The sequence below is a fragment of the Podarcis pityusensis genome (assembly GCF_964106645.2).
Source record: "Podarcis pityusensis genome assembly, chromosome: 6".
Taxonomy (NCBI): Eukaryota; Metazoa; Chordata; class Lepidosauria; order Squamata; family Lacertidae; genus Podarcis; species Podarcis pityusensis.
In genome coordinates this window covers 81728936-81748761 of record NC_138030.1, presented here as the reverse complement: position 1 = coordinate 81748761, position 19826 = coordinate 81728936, and the positions used below count along the sequence as shown (strand labels likewise).

Here is a 19826-nt window from a genome sequence, read left to right as displayed (position 1 = left end):
TGAGACAAGGTTAGGCCTTGGGGAACAGGATGAATGGGGGCATCTGACATCCAAGGAATGCATTGCCCGCTGCTGCTGCTGCTGTGGTCTCATTGGAGGCCAGATCTGACGCTTCTTCAGCAGCCACCCCAGTGCCTCCTCTGAAGCAGGATCTTGACAGATAGGAGGTGCTGGTGGTTTCTTTCCACCCCTAGGAAGGAAATGGCTGGGGCTGCTCTCGGTGGTCTCCTGGGTTGTACGCACGATTCAGAGCAAACCCCTTCCCCCTCCATGGTGGCCTCTAGTTCCCACTTCAATCACCAGGGAAGCTTGATTTGACTCTCCGCTTTGTTCACATTGCAGATCTTCACTCACACCTTTTTCCCTGGCAGGGGCGAACCATTTTGTGGTACACCTCAAGTGCCAACATGTATTGGGCAAACCCAACCTTAAAAAGGTAATGGGACCCCTGACCGTTATGTGGTGAGCATGGCTAAGCTGCTTCTGGTGAAACCAGAGCAGCGCACAGAAATGCCATTTACCTTCCCGCCAGAGCGGTACCTATTTATCTACTTGCACTGGCATGCTTTCAAACTGCTGGGTTGGCAGGAGCTGGGACCGAGCAATGGGAGCTCACCCCGTCGCGGGGATTCGAACCGCAGACCTTCTGATCAGCAACCCCTAGGCTCAGTGGTTTAGACCACAGCGCCACCCGCATCCCATTAAACCCAACCTTACTGCTATGTAAAACACCATTTTTAGAGTGAGTCCTGCACAACTGCTCACAGAGAACAAACTAAATCGTAGGGAGAGGAATGGACAAGCCCAGTGATGCTCTTGGGCCTTGTCAGAATGAAGCCATGCATCTTCGTAACAGGTCTAAGTTTTGGAGAAACTTCTTAACTCTCCCATCAGCTCGTCACAAGCTGAGAAGCTCCATTCAGAGCAACCACCACGTCCCTGGAGTTTCTGCACGTTCACAAGTCATGCAACGAAGACCTCGATCTGCAGAGAAACAACTGAGATTCTTCACCATGACCCTAGTTCCTTAAGAGGAACTGAAGTCCCTATGATGGCTTCCCCAAACAAATCAAGGGTTGATTTACACATGCTCAGGAAGAGAAGTTAAACCTTGAATTATCCGACGTTCCAGCCCTCCAGCCTCTTTCACTAGGAATTTACAGCTGAACAGATGTGTTTTTATATTGGATACTGGTGCGATAGAATGGCTCTGTGCTTGTATTATAACATCTCTTTTTCCTTGACTACAGTTGATCATGTTACAACACCAGCAGGAATCCATCTGTTCTGATGTGATCGTTTTGCCTTTTGGAGAACCAGTCCTGGGTGTACGTTTCCCTTTTTCTGACACTCTGCTCTGCCCATAGCTGCATGCATCCTGTGTGCAAATCTAATTGTACTTCAATAGTATTTACCTCTGCTTCCCATCTTCTCAGTCTGCGACTATTGTAGTAAAATAGCCTCTTTATGGAGTTGCTTTCAGGAGTGTCTAATGCATTTCTTCACCTCCTTGGTATTAGATATTTTCTTCCCCCTGCCTATTTTTAGCTGACAGAATTTTCAAGATTCGCAATGATGAAGAACACTTTAAAGCCAGAATGTGAGTGGGTTGTCTTTCCAAGGAGGTGCGGACACTTCCTTCAGTTCTGCAGTAATAAAAGCTGACTTTGGTGATCAGCCTACCTTGGCCACATATATACACCATATGTTTACAGCGTATTTAAAGAGTGTTCCCCTCCAAAAGAATATTGGGAACTGTAGTTTGATAAGGGTGCTGAGAATAGTAGCTCTGTGAAGAGTAAACTACAATTCCTAGGATTCTTTTTTTTGGGGGGGGGAGTGATTTAAATGTGCACACGCAGCCCAAATACAAAACGGGTAAGTTTGCTAATGTTATCTCATGTTGTTTGATTTATTCTATATTATTACTATTTTGCATAATTTATTCTGGTGTTGCTAGGCACAGAAAATGGCAAGAAGCTATGCAGACAATGGAACCCCAGCTAATAATAGTAACAACAACAACAACAAATTTATTTATACCCTGCCCATCTGGCTGGGTTTCCCCAGCCACTCTGGGCAGCTTCCAACAGAATATTAAAAACACGATAAAACATCATACATTAAAAACTTCCCTAAACAATTGCAACTCTTATCTGGCTAGCCCTAGCTTCTGAGATTGCAGAAGGCATTGCCCACCCATTGTCAATTTTCATTTTACAGAAAAAACGGCTAGGCAGCAGCTTTTAACAAGCAAACAAAACCAAAGGTGACATTCTCAGTAAGTTAAATCGTACATCTAGCGGCATACTCTGTGCTTCTATTCTTTAAAAGTTTTATTTAACTACCCCTCCCCTCCTCTCCCTTCTAATCCAAACCAACTTATTATTGTACAAATAAAACTTCTACAGCGAAACAGATTTTTCTTACCACAGAATGTACGGTATAATGGGGGTGCACACCTATTGCAAACCTGTGAGCTAGAATCTAAGATTTCCTAGCAGATATGTGTATAAATGGAAGAAGGGAGAGAAATACCCAGAGAAAGCTTACTTGGTTATCAAAAAAAGAAAAGAAAAAAAGAATCACGCACATATTTACTTCAAACTTTGCTGATAGTCCGTCTCTATTAATAACACTTATCTGATGCTAGCCAATACACCCTACTCATTGTTTCCCTATGTGATTATCACAATGGAGAGGCCTTAATGAGGCTCTTATATGACAACAAATGCATAGAATCTCCCCTGGGGATCATTCTACAACCTGATTAGGTTTTCAAACTGCTCCCATTTCTTAGCCTCCTTTCTGTGTGAATTCAAATGGGTGCCAAGATTTCCAGCTTTTAAAATGTTTGTGACGAGAAGCTATATGTCCCCATCTGTTGCTGAAGTGGGGAAGGGAGGTATTTAAATTTTCTAAACCCTTCACTTCTGAAGCATTCCGACTATGGAAGCCTGGGTTTTATTCTCAAAACCTTACAGTGTTGCCCTTACAGAAAGGAATATAGTAATAGCCTTAGAGAGAAATAAACACCAGGCAGGGCTAGTTCCTGAGGAAAAGCAAGTCTGGCAAAGGGCCCTGAGAGCGTTGGCATTCTCTGAAGACCATGTTGTTGTTGTTGTTGTCGTTTAGTTGAGTCCGACTCTTCGTGACCCCATGGACCAGAGCACGCCAGGCACTTCTGTTTTCCACTGCCTCCCGCAGTTTGGTCAGACTCATGCTGCTAGCTTCGGGAACACTGTCCAACCATCTTGTCCTCTGTCATCCCCTTCTCCTTGTGCCCTCAATCTTTCCCAGCATCAGGGTCTTTTCCAGGGAGTCTTCTCTTCTCATGAGGTGGCCAAAGTATTGGAGTCTCAGCTTCAGGATCTGTCCTTCCAGTGAGCACTCAGGGCTGATTTCCTTAAGAATGGATAGGTTTGAAGACCATAGAATGGATAGGTTTGAAGACCATAGACAACACTAAAGGATTCACTTTGCACGACCTTCCTCTTCCATATTAAGAGGAGGTAAAGGTAAAGGGACCCCTGACCGTTAAGTCCAGTCGCAGATGACTCTGGGGTTGCGACACTCATCTCGCTTTACTGGCCGAGGGAGCCGGCGTTTGTCTGCAGACAGCTTCCAGGTCATGTGGCCAGCATGACTAAGCCACTTCTGGCGAAACCAGAGCAGCGCACAGAAATTCCATTTACCTTCCCACCAGAGCGGTACCTATTTAACTACTTGCACTTTGACATGCTTTTGAACTGCTAGGTTGGCAGGAGCTAGGACAGAGCAACACGAGCTCACTCTGTTGTGCAAGCCCTAGGCCCTGTGGTTTAGACCACAGTGCCACCCGTGTCCCACATTAAGAGGAAAGGGCTACAATTTGATGGGGGAAGACATGCATATATCAAACCCTCCAAGTGTCCCTATTTTCCAGGGAAAGTCCCAGATTTACAGAAGTCATCTCTGTTTCTGATTCGATCCCGAAATGCCCCACTTTTCCTATTTTATTGGAGAAATGTTGGAGGGGATGGAGCTATCTGACCCCTGGGGCCAAGGAAATAACTATACACCCTTTAGAAGACATCTGTGTAAGGGAGTTTTAAAATGTTTAATGTTTTATTATGTTTTTATATGTGGTTAGAGCTGCTGCTGCAGCAGCCCAGTCAAATGAGCAGAGCAGAGTATAAATAGCAAGCTTGTGGCGCTGTGGGTTATACCACAGAACCTAGGACTTGCCAATCAGAAGGTCGGTGGTTTGAATCCCCACAACGGGGTGAGCTTCCATTGCTCGGTCCCTGCTCCTGCCAACCTAGTAGTTCAAAAGCACGTCAAAGTGCAAGTAGATAAATAGGAACTGCTCCGGCGGGAAGGTAAACGGTGTTTCCGTGCGCTGCTCTGGTTCACCAGAAGCGGCTTAGTGACCCGGAAGCTGTATGCCGGCTCCCTTGGCCAATAAAGCGAGATGAGCGCCGCAACCCCAGAGTCAGTCACGACTGGACTTAACTGTCAGGGGTCCTTCACCTTTATCTTTAAGGAATAGGATGTCTCTATTTTCTGTGGAAAAATATATGTTGCATGCAAGTTCCCCCCCCCTGGGGCAACTTCAGTTAAGTATCAGGTGGTAGAAGTTGCTGGGAAAGATCCTGAGACTGTTGCCAATAGATACGATCGCTCTGGGTAGATGACTTTAGGCTGTGTACCCACTATACAATGGTACCTTGGTACTCAAACGGCTTGGCTTCCGAACAAATCAGCTCCAGAATGCCGCAAACCCGGAAGGAAGTGTTCTGGTTTTTGAATGTTTTTTGGAAGCCGAATGTCTGACGCGGCTTCCGCTTGAGTGCAGGAAGCTCCTGCAGCCAATCAGAAGCCGTGCCTTGGTTTTTGAACCGTTTTGGAAGTTGAATGGACTCCCAGAACGGATTAAGTTCAAGAACCAAGGTACCACTGTATCTTCTGAAGCACATTCCTCCCCCCCCCCAAAGAATTCTGGGCACTGTAGTTCATTAAGGGAAGTGTAACTCTGTGAGGCATAAAAACTATACTGCCCAGAATTCTTTGAGGGAAAAGAATGTGTTTTAAAGGCAGGTTCCAAATGTGTGTGTATGTATTTATGTGTTGTTGTTGTTAAGATTTGTTACCTGTCCTTCACCATGTGGTCCCAGAGCAGGTTACAACAATGGAAAAATACCATATTAAAATCGGCTTGAAAGGAATTGCCATTAAGAGAGTGGCTGGGCAAAGAGGTGTGTCTTCGGCATCCGAGGAAAGCTACAACTGTGGAGAGGGCATTCCGCTGTTTCCACAGCTTATTGCAGGTATGTATGGACGTATGATATATGTGTTTGTATGTGTGTGTGTGTGTAAACTATATGAACATATATATATATATGGGTGGGGAGGTTTCCTATTAGCTTTCTGAGTATAGTTCTCCATGTGGCAATACCTGGACTTGACAAAAGAGTGTTAATAGCCCTGTGATGTGTTGCCATGGGAACAAGAAGGCTAGGTGATGGCTGGAGATGACTCATCCAGATCTCCCAGTCCGTTCCCTCTGGGCCAGAGGGAGGGACAATGTTCCTGCGTGCAAAGCTTGCAGCTTGAGGCAGACTATGGACAGGTGCAGGGAGCAAAGCTGTGGGATCTGTGGACATCTTATGTCACTAGAGATCCGAAGTGGGAGCAGAGGACTGGCTTTTCAGTTGGGAGTGTTTAAGGTGTGTCTCCAGCTCTGTTCATGCTGCATGTGTGTGTCACGGTGGGAATTTACTCCCTGCTGATTCATATTAGGCAAGCACCCTCATTGTACTGTTTCAGATGCTCCTTAAAAAGCTGCTGCTTCTTTTTGCAAGCCTATCAAGACACATAATCCAGCTAGGTGCACTTTTATTATTTGATAATGGATGGTATTATTTCTTACGGATACTGCTTGTAAAGGGACCCCTGACCATTAGATCCAGTCGTGACTGAGGTTGCGGCGCTCATCTCGCTTTATTGGCTGAGGGAGCTGGCATACAGCTTCCGGGTCATGTGGCCAGCATGACTAAGCCGCTTCTGGTGAACCAGAGCAGCGCACGGAAACGCCGTTTACCTTCCCGCTGGAGCGGTACCTATTTATCTACTTGCACTTTGATGTGCTTTCGAATTGCTAGGTTGGCAGGAGCTGGGACCGAGCAACGGGAGCTCAACCCGTCGACCTTCTGATCGGCAAGTCCTAGGCTCTGTGGTTTAACCCACAGCGCCACCTTACAAATGTATAAATTTTAAAATAACATTGAATAATAGAGGTGGAAGATACCACAAGTAGGGTTGCCATCTTGTTTTTGGGGGGCCAAAGTGGTTCAGCTATTTTTAAGGAAATTCAACCCCCCCCTCAAAAAACCCACCACCCACTTCCAACATGGGTTGCCATATGATCAGGTTCCAGGACATTTATACCGATTTTCAGAAATTCCGCCTGGACACTGTTTCCGATGGATTAACCCTGGATATGTCCAGGAAATCCCAGACATATGGCTGCCCCAACCACAAGTGCCATCTAGTCCAACCACCTGCAATGCAGGAATCTCAGGGTTAGGCTAAATAACCCTTGGAACCCCTTCCAACCTGACAAATTCTATGAGCATAAAGGCAGTGGTTCTTACACTTTCTTTTTTGCTGGGCCTCACTTTTAGAATAAAAATTTGCTCGCCCCATACCATTTTTTTATTAATAAGAAGTACATTGGAAACAAAAAATAAAAACTTAGCAGGGCTGGATTTATAACGTAGAACACAACTACTTTATAATATGCTCACGGGACACCCAGAAGGTATAAAACAAAGCAGTTTTCCTAAAAATCTCCCCCAAAATATAATTACAAATGAGCCTCTTACATATGCATGTACCGTAATCACTTGGTGCCCTTGCTCTCTTATTGAAAAGACACCTAGCCACATTCTGCAAATAATAATAAAAAATTTCATGCTACACTACAGTGAAATATTTAAATGCTCCTTTGATTGTCCTTCAATCTTCCCGCCACACTTGCCACCCTCTCCTGCCGCACCACGGCGTTAAAGGAAAGGGCCCCGATCCTGCGTGGCTCCCGGAGCGTATCCTAAAGCGACCCAGAGAGAGAGAGAGAGAGAGAGAGAGAGAGGTGGTGGGTGGAGCCCGACGCGGCTTCTTGGGCAAGGAAGTGGCCGCGGCTCCTGCCCAAGGGGGGAACCGGGGCTGGATCCGTCCCGCTCATGGCGGCCACGTCGCTTGCGCGCTGCTGCACCAGCAGCAGCAGGACGATCCCCTGCAAGCCCCCGGGGCAGCGGGGCAGAAGGCCGCTGAGCCACGGCCAGGCGGACGGGGAAGGAGGTCTCCCCGACGGCGGCGGTTGCTCCGCGGCCCAGCGCTCCGGGGAAGCTGGCACCTGCGAGGGCAGGGAAGGGTTAACTGAAGCGGAGAAGAGGGTGGTGGCTCTCCACGAGGAGGCATGCGCGGTGAGTCCGCTTCGCTTTTGCCTCGCCTTGGCGCAGCCGCCTTGGGGCTCCGGGTTTTTGCGGCGGCTGCTGCTCTGCAAACCGGGGCAAGTGCCAGACTTGAGAGTTGTCTTTTTCTGTTAGCAAAGGTGTGGTCTTTTTCGGTGCTAGGGACGCTTCGGAACTGGCAAGGGCATCCGTTTAGCAAGCCCAGATTGCCACGCCTTGCTCTTGCTGCGTGTTTTGTCACTTTAGCTATTGTTTGGCCAGTACTGTATTTGTAAGCACTTTTGTTGTTTAGTCGTGTCCGACTCTTCGTGACCCCATGGATCAGAGCACGCCAGGCACTCCTGTCTTCCACTGCCTCCCACAGTTTGATCAAACTCATGCTGGTAGCTTCGAGAACACTGTCCAACCATCTCGTCTCTGTCGTCCCCTTCTCCTTGTGCCCTCCATCTTTACCAACACCAGGGTCTTTTCCAGGGAGTCTTCTCTTCTCATGAGGTGGCCAAAGTATTGGAGCCTCAGCTTCACGATCTGTCCTTCCAGTGAGCACTCAGGGCTGATTTCCTTAGGAATGGAGAGGTTTGATCTTCTTGCAGTCCATGGGACTCTCAAGAGTCTCCTCCAGCACCATAATTCAAAAGCATCAATTCTTCCGCGATCAGCCTTCTCTATGGTCCAGCTCTCACTTCTGTACATCACTACTGGGAAAACCATGGCTTTGACTATATGGACCTTTGTTGGCAAGCTGATGTCTCTGCTTTTTAAGATGCTGTCTAGGTTTGTCATTGCTTTTCTCCCAAGAAGCAGGCGTCTTTTAATTTCGTGGCTGCTGTCACCATCTGCAGTGATCATGGAGCCCAATAAAGTAAAATCACTCACTGCCTCCATTTCTTCCCCTTCTATTTGCCAGGAGGTGATGGGACCAGTGGCCATGATCTTCGTTTTTTTTATGTTGAGCTTCAAACCATATTTTGCACTCTCCTCTTTCACCCTCATTTAAAGGTTCTTTAATTCCTCCTCACTTTCTGCCATCAATGTTGTGTCATCTGCATATCTGAGGTATATAATTGTAAGCATCACACCCTCTTATTTTCACCCACGAACACTGTTGTTATTAGCTATTATAGATAAATAGAACCTGCATGGAGAGAGGCAGTATACCAGGCCTGTTGCTTTTTGCACCCTGCTTGCAAGTGCTGAGACACCTGGCTAAAACAGAATGCTAGGCTGGTTAGCCCTGGGTCTGATTCACCAAGGAAACCTGTATGTTTTTAACTGGGGTGGGGAGTGGGTGGCAGGGATGTGTAATGGTTGCAGAATTTGGCTTTTTGAAAAGGAACTCTGCTTTATTTATTTCTTTAATACAAGATTCTAGAACTTACAGTTATGACGGAAGATACTTTAGCATGTGTGTAGTTGCAGAAGCCAGAAATGTGACTAAGGTTTTGAGGGCCATGGATGGGTGAGCCTGTAATCATTCCATACCTCTTTTCACAATGAGCAGAGGCAGAATAAATCATACAAAATAAACAGCCATGCACAAATATACTTGATCTGCATAATTTATGCAGGTCACACCATTCAGCTTCGTGTGCAAAATTTGGGTTACATAGCAAATGTCTATAGTCTCAGTTATGAACAGAGGAATAATTTTAGGACAAGGATGCTCTCCTTGGAATATGTGCAGGCACCATGAGCTGGGGAAATTCACATCCTGAGCTCATTCTTCGCCATCACTACCTGAAATACACCCAGCACTTCCCTGTGTTTGCATATTGCAGAGTAAAAATAAAATAAAAATGGTGCACAAACTGCACCAGGTTTGTCTGCCACCACAGGCCTTCTCACTGGGGTACCCCAGAGTTCCCCACAACTGGAAAACAACTCATCTGCAGAACATTCCTATTCTCTGAGCCCAGAGAGCTGTGACTTTGCTTTACACCTCTCTTCCGAGGCACAAATCCCTTCACATCCATTTACAATTGGCAATGCTGCGTCCAAGCTAGAAAGGCGTCTGTCACTTGGACAAAAATTAGCTGGCTTTCCTTTTACCAATCTGAAATGCTTTGAAAAGCAGGCAAATGCGCTGGGCTGGCTCAAGACGGTTAGCTGCTCCAAGAGAGATTCCTTTTTGCTATCCCATCTTACACTAAGACACTGCTGTCTGCAAATCATAGTGAAACGAAGGGATTTCTGCGGAGGGCAGATGAATGTTGCCAACCGTCTGACACACATGTGCGAAGCCATCTTCCAAAAGTGAAGCGGGATGCCCTGGCTCTACACAAACTCGCTCACACACACCCTGCAATGTTCCCTTGCCTCTTCCGCTCCTCACATCCCTCCTCCTCTCCATCACTATACTGGGAGTCTCTGGAGTGATGCCATGGGCTGTACCTGCTATTGTTTTTTAGGGCTCTCCCAGACAACCTGCCTATTGAGCACTCATCCTGATTTGTTTGCAGGGAGAATAGAGGCCAGTGCGTTTCACCATCGCTCTCGTTATCACAAAAAAATCTGAACTTTTGGCAGAAGCAAGTTTGTTAACACGAGACCTCCCAATTCAGCTATAATTGCACAACCTGCATTTGCCTGTATGTGACTGGAACCCCACTGCAAAATGGTGACAGTCCGGAAGCGCCCTAAAAGTTGGCTGTCGGGCTGGCCATGCAGACTCAGAAAAAGAATAAAGCTGGAAGAATGGGTAGGGTGAAGTGCGTCATAAATAAACAAAGAAACATCTGACTGCACTAAAGACGGCATCCCATTGTTCTGCTGGCTTGCTTGGCTTCCCCCACGACCCCTACTCCAATAACAATGGGTGTTCCGTGTGCATTTGTCAAGTGGTAATCACGGGAACAAGGGATGCGGGTGGCGCTGTGGGTTAAACCACAAAACCTAGGACTTGCTGATTAGAAGGTTGGCGGTTTGAATCCCCGCGATGGGGTGAGCTCCCGTTGCTTGGTTCCTGCTCCTGCCAACCTAGCAGTTCGAAAGCACGTCAAAGTGCAAGTAGATAAATAGGTACCGCTCCAGCGGGAAGGTAAATGGCGTTTCCGTGCACTGCTCTGGTTTGCCAGAAGCGGCTTAGTCATGCTGGCCACATGACCCGGAAGCTGTACTCCGGCTCCCTCGGCCAGTAAAGCGAGATGAGCGCCCCAACCCCAGAGTTGGCCACGACTGGACCTAATGGTCAGGAGTCCCTTTATCCTTTGCCTTTAATCACGGGAACAAGAAGTAAGGTCTGCTGTTCTCTCTTTGTGTTTTAAATAGGCTGGGAAGCATAACTACATAGATCCAGTCACTGGCTACCTAGTGTTCACCAAAGTGGCCCATTTGCAGAGAGGACACTGCTGTGGTACTTCCTGCAGACACGTGAGTATTAAACCTTGTTGACTCCCATGAGGAAGGCGCTCCATCAACAAATCAGTCAGTTTTAAAATGAATTTAAGTGGTAAATGACACACCTGTTCCCTTAAAAGGATACATATGAAGGCCTCTCTGGGGAAGGCAGTTGAATTGCCAGGGACAGAAGGAAGTTGCAGTTGTTTTTGTCCCCTCAAAAAATGTACACATTGTTTGTATATATGATCCTGCACATGTTCACTCTGTTAATTCGGTGGATTTAACTTCCTCATAAACCAGTGTGGCTAAGAAGGGTGTTTTATCTGTTTCTGCTGGTGTCAAGAAACAAACCTGAACACGTTCTAGGCAGCCAGTGATTAGGTTTGCAAACACAGCTAACCTTGAAGACGACCTCCAAATTCCTACAGATGCTTCTGGAGAGATGTGCTTGGGTGAACAGAAATAGCTATGGTGAACCGATCGGGCATACTGTAGATTTAAGATGTAGCCGTGCTCTTTGTATAGCCTCTGATCTTTATGACCTTGGTTTTTGAGTTGCTGTTAAAAAATGTTTTTTTTACAGAAGAGAAATAAAATAGGAGATCTAATCAGTTTAAGTGCCAGCAACTGCCTTGAATACCTTACTAAGTAGCGTCAATGCCCCTTTTCGGCTTCTTTAAAAAAATAAAAATCCTTAACACACTAGCAAGTTTATTGCTTCCACATTTGACAGTAACAGATCATAATAACTTGGTCTGAATCCGCCCCCCCCACCTTGAACCCACCACTTGGGTGTAATGCCCACTAAAATCAATAGGTCCCACCCCAAGTAAAACATTCAGCACTAGGATATGTAAAACATTTTCAGAGGGGGCATTTATCATCCCGACGGTCCTTCTCAAACTGTTTATTACTGCTTTAACTTTTCCATGTGAATTTCATTATAGCAAATGTCAGAGCTGCTTCCAGACACTTACCCAGAAATGTTGTTCTGGAAAGGAGGGGTAACAACGGAGTAGCTTATGGGATGTCATAAGTCAATGGCTCCACTTTCCCTGCACCCAAATTTCAGTCCTCAGCACACCAGTTTTTTATAAATTATTTTTTTGTTGCCTGCACAGTCAACACAAGTCCTCTTGAACAGAGTTCAAACAATAAAATATATCATTAAAAATATTAAAACATTTAAATCCATTCATTTATCCACACTGGCCTGTCATCTCGTTAAGGAAATCTTAATTACCTCCATATGAGTTATTTATTTTAAAATAAATTATTTGATATACATTTATTTTCTTCATATTAAAAAAATCATATTGAAAAAGACCATATTGAGTGAAAAGGAGGGGGGAATCGCATCTTACAGCTTCAATGTCAGCTAATCAATTTTAGCACATTGTCAAAATGTCCATTGACGCTCGCTTCTCAGTTCTATATCTGTTCCAATATTGGATAAATAGTGTCCAATTCCTTTGAAATGTGTCTTCTGAGTTACTTCTTCCCTCCCATTTTATTCATCACCATCTTATTCCAAATTTTCCCCTTCCATAATTTGAGAGACGGCAGATGGGCTGTTCTATAGGTTACTGCTAATAATTAATCAGTTCAGCTTACATATTAATAAATCAATATTTCTGCAGAAAAAGGCCTGCCTTCCAGCAGAGTATACATGGAAGAGTTGTGATAGGCCCCATTGTGGAAGAGGCATTCTCTTCTGTGTGAGGAAAGGAGAAAGCTATGTTATAAAATGATGCAGACCACCTGAGGTTTGTTTAAGTCAGGGATGGCCAACTTGTATCCTGACAATTGGCTAGATAAAGGTTGGGGTCCAACATCTGCAGAGTCACAGGTTTCCCACCCCAGGTTTAAGCACTTGTCTACAAAATATTTTAACTTTCACCATTCAGGCTCCTGCATAATTCACCAGAAGCATCTTTTTAATCCCCGAAAAGGGTTGCAATGAATTAATGCGACTGATGAACCCTCTAAGCATTGCAACTCTACACCTGGTGGGTTGCAGAGAAATAAAAAGCAACTGGCATCCTGTCCAACCATAGATCAGTACTGCAGAGTAACCAACATTGGCCTGAGCAATTATAGTACACAGTTCATTGACACAAAAAAAAAAACAGTTCAGTGCATCTACCATAATTTAACATTGATTGTTTATATATTTTGTATTGCGGTTTTAATTTTGTTTTAGTGCTGTAATTTTATTGTTAGCAACCCTGGACTCTCAACAAAGGGGGGTGAGGTATAACAATATTATTATTATTATTATTATTAACTGTTCAGAAGAAAGTAAACACCTCCAGCCTCCAGCCTTTTTCCAGTCTTATTCAGTCATCTGAAAGTGATTAAATACCTCGCTGCATCTATAGTGTATGGGACCTGTGTCACTCTCTTCACATTGCTCTCCAAAACACTCTTGAATTGTGAGTTTTAATGCTGCAGTCCTGTGCACGCTTCCCTGGGAGTAAGCCTCATTGAACACAGTTGGATTTATTTCCAAATTCCAAGTAGGATCTGGCTACAAAAGATTCTGGCTTTCACTTTGTGTTTTGTGACTAGAGAAATCTAGTCTCCCCATCTTATGTGAGGTTTCAGGAAGTGAGATCTCTTGACTTCAATGAGATCTCTTTTCCTCCACTTTGGTAAGCATACAGGATTGCATGCAGAGTCGGGAGAGGAGCGGTTGACTCAGATACTGTATAATGAGTAGGGACATATCTAGCAAGGAGGTTTCTTGGACAATAATTAGGACCATTTGTTTGGGGAGAGGGCAAGGAAAAGGGGGATGCATGGCTCAATTCCTCCTCCTCCTTTCCTCTTGCTCGCTCTCTTTTCAAGTCCCGAGGCCACAAATGATTTATAGGACATCATTAATTTTGTCTTTAAGCACGGGCAATGTTGAGGCCTCATCAAGAATGACTTATTCCATCTCTCTCTCTCTTTCTCCAGTGTCCATATGGTCAGATGAATGTTAAAGATCCTTCCAAAAAGAAGCGGTTCAATTCCTTTTTCTACGCTTGACGATCGAAGCCTTTTGCATCATACCATGAAGGGGAGGGGGAGTCAGCCATCACTCCCATTTCTTCCTTCTTTTCTGCCCCCTACAGCTTCCATATTTTGCATAATGCCGTTCCTTTGACCTCTGCTGTTCTGCATCCTGAATATTTTCCAGTTGCAATAAAATAAAAACCCCATGTGTGCTCCAGTGGCGCTGAGCCATTGACAAGGCTTTCCCTCTCTCTGGTGTTATAAGGGGCTGGCTGGGAAGAGATGGTTGCTTTGCCTTCCAGAGTTATCAGGCTGGAGAAGAGAAACCAGCCACTCTCAGGCTAGCTTTGTTTCGCTTGGTGGTGCTGAGCTACTCTTTGAGAAACATTTAAAGGCGACTTTAAAAGACAGGTTCTCTTCTAGCACAAGGCCGAAAGAAAGTCTCCAAACTGATCCATAACACTATCATTGGATTAGCATCTTTGTCCTGAATGATCTAGCTATATTTGCTCTGCAAATGTGTGTTTGTTTGGCTGCAAGCTCAACAAGATATTCTTAAGCAACTGCAGGCTTGTTTGGACGTGTAAGCGGTGGAAGCTGGTGCCCATTAGGACTCGTAGGGCAGAAGCAGGGGGGAGGTCAACAGCAGGGGGAGCCAGAGCCAATGATAGGCAGAGTCATTCTGATTTTGTTCTCATTCTTCTCCCTGCTGTGTTAAGAGGAGGAGACTGAGACTAAGAAGGAGGGGTTGACAGTCAGTGTCACCCCATAGACTGGTTGTAAGTAAAATAGGAAGCAGGTGGAGGCAGAGCTTGGTGAGACACTGCGCTTGCACTAATAGACCAGCTCCCCTGCATGTATATATCACCTGATTTTGTTACACCAGATTATTCTACACTTGATGAACGGCAACTGGATATGACACAGTTGGGAAAAATTGGCATCAAGGTGAGAAAGAGGTGGTGCCTACTCCCATATGAAAGTCATCAGCAGATCTTGCATCTTCCAAGAGAGAAAGAGAGAGCATGTCTAGGTGACCCACCCATTCCTGCCTAGCTGCTGAATGTATGAATTCTACTGAAAAGCATCTTGTCTGAAGTGATAGGAAAGTTCTGCCTGTCAAGTTGGATCACTGCCTGCTCATTTGCACATGCATGGGCAGGGAACTATTTTGCTCCTTGAGGGGCAAATTCCCTGGGTCCTGGGGCCACCTACCACCTGCAGGCAGAGGCTAAACCTACTGACACATCCTGGACACGACATTCACACATGTTAAAGGTAAAGGTAAAGGACCCCTGACAGTTAAGTCCAGTCATGAACGACTCTGAGGTTGTGGCGCTCATCTCGCTATACTGGCCGAGGGAGCCAATGTTTGTCCGCAGACAGTTTTTCCGGGTCATGTGGGCAGCATGACTAAGCCACTTCTGGCGAACCAGAGCAGCGCACGGAAATGCCGTTTACCTTCCCGCCAGAGCGGTACCTATTTATCTACTTGCACTTTGAGGTGCTTTCGAACTGCTAGGTTGGCAGGAGCAGGGACCGAGCGACAGGAGCTCACCCCGTCGCGGGGATTCGAACCGCCGACCTTCAGATCAGCAAGTCCTAGGCTCTGTGATTTAACCCACAGCGCCACCCGTGTCCCTTAACTCACACATGTTAGGGTCAACGAATTTGTGCACCAAGGGAAAGACAGAAGGCTTAATGTGCAAAACGGACAGGAAGACTGTAAAGGAGTGTGTTTGGCATTTACCTCCACTTGCAAGCTTTGCTAAGAAAAAGACCCCCCTCCCCGCTTCCTCAGCTATGTTGAAAGGAACCACAGCAAGCTTGCAAAACAGGAAGACTCCGCAGGTTTCCTCTCTGCATGTTGAGAAAAGGGTTCCCCTTTCTCAGTGCACAGGCAGGATGCCAGGTGAACTGGTACTGCAGGAAGAGAGTGACTTTTGCCTACATAGCCAGCTTGGTCCTGCCCTCTCAGCAGTGGCACTTCCTCTCACCTGCAAGTGGCAGAGACTGCCACAATTACCACAAAAGCCATGTAACAGTTGGTGAGGGCAAGTGGAATCGATGCAGAGGAAGAAAGTGTGTGGCCCGTGCAGGGTGGGGGCAGAGTGAGAGACACGGCTGGCCAGATTTAGGCCACAGACTCCCCATCCCTGCTCTTTTGATGCTGCACTGATGAACACACACACACACACAAGCCAGTCTTCAGCTGACGTTCTTGGATTTAAGCCCAAGCCATTCCACTGTTGAGACCTGTCTTAATGCTTCAGTCAATCAGCTCAACTGCCTCAGGATTGGGATGCCTGGCTGGAAATGTTCAACACACACTTGTGTGGCTTGGACGCTTCGTGGAAGTCAGTAAGGCTGGCTTCCAAATCACTCTTTTCATGAGCAGGATGTATGTTGCAACATGGGTGGTGTCAGAGTAGGAGCAGGGTGCAAGTGCCTCCCCCACAAACTAGGAGTTCATTCCCACCCACCTATTATTATTATTAGTTTGCTAGACTTTAAAGGTAAAGGTAAATGTACCCCTGCCCGTACGGGCCAGTCTTGACAGACTCTAGGGTTGTGCGCTCATCTCACTCTAGAGGCCGGGAGCCAGCGCTGTCCGCAGACACTTCTGGGTCACGTGGCCAGCGTGACGAAGCTGCTCTGGCGAACCAGCACCAGAACAGCACATGGAACGCCGTTTACCTTCCCGCTATAAAGCAGTACCTATTTATCTGCTTGCACTTAAGGGTGCTTTCGAACTGCTAGGTGGGCAGGAGCTGGGACTGAACGACGGGAGCTCACCCCGCCGCGGGGATTCGAACCGCCGACCATACGATCGGCAAGAAAATGGAAAAGGGGGGAACCACCAAAGAGGAATTCAAACAAATAGCCAGCACGTGTAGACACAAAGTCAGAAAAGCTAAAGCACAGAATGAACTCAGGCTTGCTAGAGAGGTTAAAAGCAACAAAAAAGGCTTTTATGGGTATGTTCGTAGCAAAAGGAAGAACAAAGAAACAGTGGGGTCACTCAGAGGAGAAGATGGTGAAATGCAAACAGGGGACACAGAAAGGGCTGAACTCCTCAATGCCTTCTTTGCCTCAGTCTTCTCCGATAAAGAAAATAATGCCCGATCTGAAGAATTTGGAGCAAATGATTCAGCAGAGGAAACACAGCCCAGAATAACTAAGGAGATAGTACAAGAATACTTGGCTAGTTTAGATGTATTCAAGTCTCCAGGGCCAGATGAACTGCATCCAAGAGTATTAAAAGAACTGGCAGATGTGATCTCAGAACCACTGGCAGTCATCTTTGAGAATTCCTGGAGAACAGGCGAAGTCCCGGCAGACTGGAGGAGGGCAAATGTTGTCCCTATTTTCAAAAAGGGGGAAAGAGAGGACCCAAATAATTACCGCCCAGTCAGTCTGACATCAATACCAGGGAAGATTCTGGAGCAGATCATTAAGCAAACAGTCTGTGAGCACCTAGAAAGGAATGCTGTGATCACCAATAGTCAGCATGGATTTCTGAAAAATAAGTCATGCCAGACTAACCTGATCTCGTTTTTTGACAGAATTACAAGCCTGGTAGATGAAGGGAACGCAGTGGATGTAGCCTACCTTGATTTCAGCAAGGCATTTGACAAGGTGCCCCATGATATTCTTGTAAAGAAGCTGGTAAAATGCGGTCTTGACTATGCTACCACTCAGTGGATTTGTAACTGGCTGACTGACTGAACCCAAAGGGTGCTCATCAAGGGTTCCTCTTCATCCTGGAGAAGAGTGACTAGTGGGGTGCCACAGGGTTCTGTCTTGGGCCCGGTCTTATTCAACATCTTTATCAACGACTTGGATGATGGACTCAAGGGCATCCTGATCAAATTTGCAGATGACACCAAACTGGGAGGGGTGGCTAACACCCCAGAGGACAGGATCACACTTCAAAACGACCTTGACAGATTAGAGAACTGGGCAAAAACAAACAAGATGAATTTTAACAGGGAGAAATGTAAAGTATTGCACTTGGGCAAAAAAAAATGAGAGGCACAAATACAAGATGGGTGACACCTGGCTTGAGAGCAGTACATGTGAAAAGGATCTAGGAGTCTTGGTTGACCACAAACTTGACATGAGCCAACAGTGTGACGCGGCAGCTAAAAAAGCCAATGCAATTCTGGGCTGCATCAATAGGAGTATAGCATCTAGATCAAGGGAAGTAATAGTGCCACTGTATTCTGCTCTGGTCAGACCTCACCTGGAGTACTGTGTCCAGTTCTGGGCATCACATTTCAAGAAGGACACTGACAAACTGGAACGTGTCCAGAGGAGGGCAACCAAAATGGTCAAAGGCCTGGAAACGATGCCTTATGAGGAACGGCTAAGGGAGCTGGGCATGTTTATCCTGGAGAAGAGGAGGTTAAGGGGTGATATGATAGCCATGTTCAAATATATAAAAGGATGTCACATAGAGGAGGGAGAAAGGTTGTTTTCTGATGCTCCAGAGAAGCGGACACGGAGCAATGGATCCAAACTACAAGAAAGAAGATTCCACCTAAACATTAGGAAGAACTTCCTGACAGTAAGAGCTGTTCGACAGTGGAATTTGCTGCCAAGGAGTGTGGTGGAGTCTCCTTCTTTGGAGGTCTTTAAGCAGAGGCTTGACAACCATATGTCAGGAGTGCTCTGATAGTGTTTCCTGCTTGGCAGGGGGTTGGACTCGATGGCCCTTGTGGTCTCTTCCAACTCTATGATTCTATGAAGTCCTAGGCGCTGAGGTTTTACCCACAGCGCCACCCGCGTCCCTAAGGCTAGACTTTGGTCATTAACAAATACTTTTTTTTTTGTTTCAGAGAGCTTAACATCATCATCATCATCATCATCATCATCATTATATCCCACCCATCTATCTGAGTTGCCCCAGCCACTCTGGGCAGAATACAACACACATCACTTTTTGCCCTTTCTGTGTACCCCCAGATTTTTCCCCTTAGTGCTGCCACTGTGAAATGTGGCTTCAATAAATTATGGATCCAATTGCCGGTATCTCTTATAGACCTTGGAAAAGACAGTGGTTGATGAATATACAAACCGGGATTCATTAATTTTTTTAAAAAAAGTTGAGATCTATAATTTCTAACACACACACATAAAAATAGAAATAAACTCCATGGTTGTACACACCTTCCCTCCTTATTCAAAGAAAAGTGAGACAATAGTTCATTGTGAGCTGCTGTTGCACCCAAAATGGAAGGGGTGGTTACTGCTTCCACCTTCCTGTAAAATGTCTTATCTTCCTGAATTATTTTTGAATTGATTATGGCTGCAATCAAACTCACACATGCCATACAAAGCAGGGCACATTTTGCAATATCAGACTTCTTGCCTCCACAGCTCAAGAGGGAAGAGGCTGGGAGGGGGGAGATGTGTGACCTTTGATGCATTTCAGCTTTTGTTGTGCTTATTCGTTTGAACCTGATTAACAAACATAGCACAATCAGGTGAAATCCTGCAGTGGTAGAATGGACTGTGCCACTTCAGGATAGGGGGGCAGCGGTGTCCCTCTTGCATGCTCCCCCCCCCTTACACAACAACCTCCCTACAGCTTACATGCCCTTCCCAATTACAGAGTATATCTACTTCCCTTCCTGCAAGTAGGAACTAGTTAACTTGCTGCAACATTAAAAAACGTGATGTTCCCATTACAGTCATACCTCGGGTTACAGACGCTTCAAGTTGTGTTTTTTCGGGTTACAGACCGCCGAAACCCGGAAGTACCGTAACGGGTTACTTCTGGGTTTTGGCGGTCGTGCATGCGCAGAAGCGCTAAATCGCAACCTGTGTGTGCGCAGACGCGCCGCTGCGAGTTGCGGACACTGCGGGTTGCGAACGTGCATCCCGCACGGATCATGTTCGCAACCCGAGCGTCCACTGTATTAAGTCTATTCTGCCATCTCTGAATTCTACCATCTCTCTGCATATGTATCCCGTTGAAAATGCAAAGGGAGGCTTTGGGGAAAATAAATCCGCCTCTTCGGAGGCCCA

General features: G+C 46.0%; 1 protein-coding gene across 1 annotated transcript; it reads left to right on the top strand.

The window, feature by feature from the left end:
• The first annotated feature begins 7034 nt into the window (after positions 1–7034).
• LOC308479826 (uncharacterized protein C1orf53) lies at positions 7035–14031 on the top strand. Its single transcript, XM_081010802.1, has 3 exons — positions 7035–7466; positions 10722–10823; positions 13755–14031. Exons 1-3 carry the CDS (start codon positions 7224–7226, stop codon positions 13824–13826), a joined length of 417 nt encoding a protein of 138 aa, XP_080866928.1. The 5' UTR covers positions 7035–7223; the 3' UTR covers positions 13827–14031.
• Positions 14032–19826: the final 5795 nt, after the last annotated feature.

Bases quoted from the DNA above. Each gene is read 5' to 3' on its own strand.
- LOC308479826 (XM_081010802.1), top strand. From the start codon at position 7,224: ATGGCGGCCACGTCGCTTGCGCGCTGCTGCACCAGCAGCAGCAGGACG. The intron at 7,467-10,721 runs GTGAGTCCGCTT...TGTTTTAAATAG, and splicing joins TCCACGAGGAGGCATGCGCG to GCTGGGAAGCATAACTACAT. The intron at 10,824-13,754 runs GTGAGTATTAAA...CTCTTTCTCCAG, and splicing joins GTGGTACTTCCTGCAGACAC to TGTCCATATGGTCAGATGAA.